Source organism: Plasmodium gaboni, chromosome 3, assembly GCF_001602025.1.
Source record: "Plasmodium gaboni strain SY75 chromosome 3, whole genome shotgun sequence".
NCBI lineage: Eukaryota > Apicomplexa > Aconoidasida > Haemosporida > Plasmodiidae > Plasmodium > Plasmodium gaboni.
This window is the reverse complement of record NC_031483.1, coordinates 796,078-796,701: the sequence shown is the minus strand read 5'-3', so window position 1 is coordinate 796,701 and position 624 is coordinate 796,078. Positions and strand designations below refer to the sequence as shown.

General features: G+C 15.9%; 1 protein-coding gene across 1 annotated transcript in view; it reads left to right on the top strand.

Annotated features, from left to right (window-relative positions):
- The window catches only part of PGSY75_0322700 (hypothetical protein), a gene marked incomplete at both ends in the record, with an annotated part of 7,605 nt that overhangs the window by 6,385 nt on the left and 596 nt on the right, over positions 1–624 (top strand). The window contains one exon of the mRNA XM_018784078.1: positions 1–604. This exon is cut by the window's left edge and continues 6,385 nt beyond it. Within this exon, the coding sequence (XP_018643661.1) occupies positions 1–604 (604 nt within the window). The remainder of the gene's footprint in view (positions 605–624) is intronic.

Below are 624 nucleotides of genomic sequence, written 5' to 3'. Positions count from 1 at the left end.
AATTTAATGTAATTGAATTGTTTCAATATATTTATAAAAAATTACATAATATTAATAATAAAGAAATATTTGAGTTTCATCTTATATCAGCTGATAATTCTTTAAATCATTTTGACAGTATAGACATTAAATATATATTTAATATTTTTCTTATTCATATAAATAAAATGATAAATTATTTAACCAAAAAATATTATGAATTATGTTCACAACAACAAAAATGTATTCAATTTATAAACACAAAACATATGTCCAATAATGAAAATAAAGTTTTCAATTTATATAATCAAATTAATAATAATATTATTTCTTTTATAATATCATTTTATCCATATTTAATAAAAAATAAATTTTCATATGATATCTTTTTTAAATTATTTAATATATATTTTAATATGTATATCATAAATAAACAAACAAATAATATTTCATTACACTCTTCTATATATCTTATACTTTTCATATTTATAAAACATACAAATACAAGTGTCTACATGATGTTTTCTTATTTTACTACTCTTAAAAATTATCTGCAGACAACAAATTTGTTTCCATTATTTGATTCTTATTGTTTAAATTATGAAGGAGCAAAATGTCACATAAGGTAACAAAAAATAAAAAATA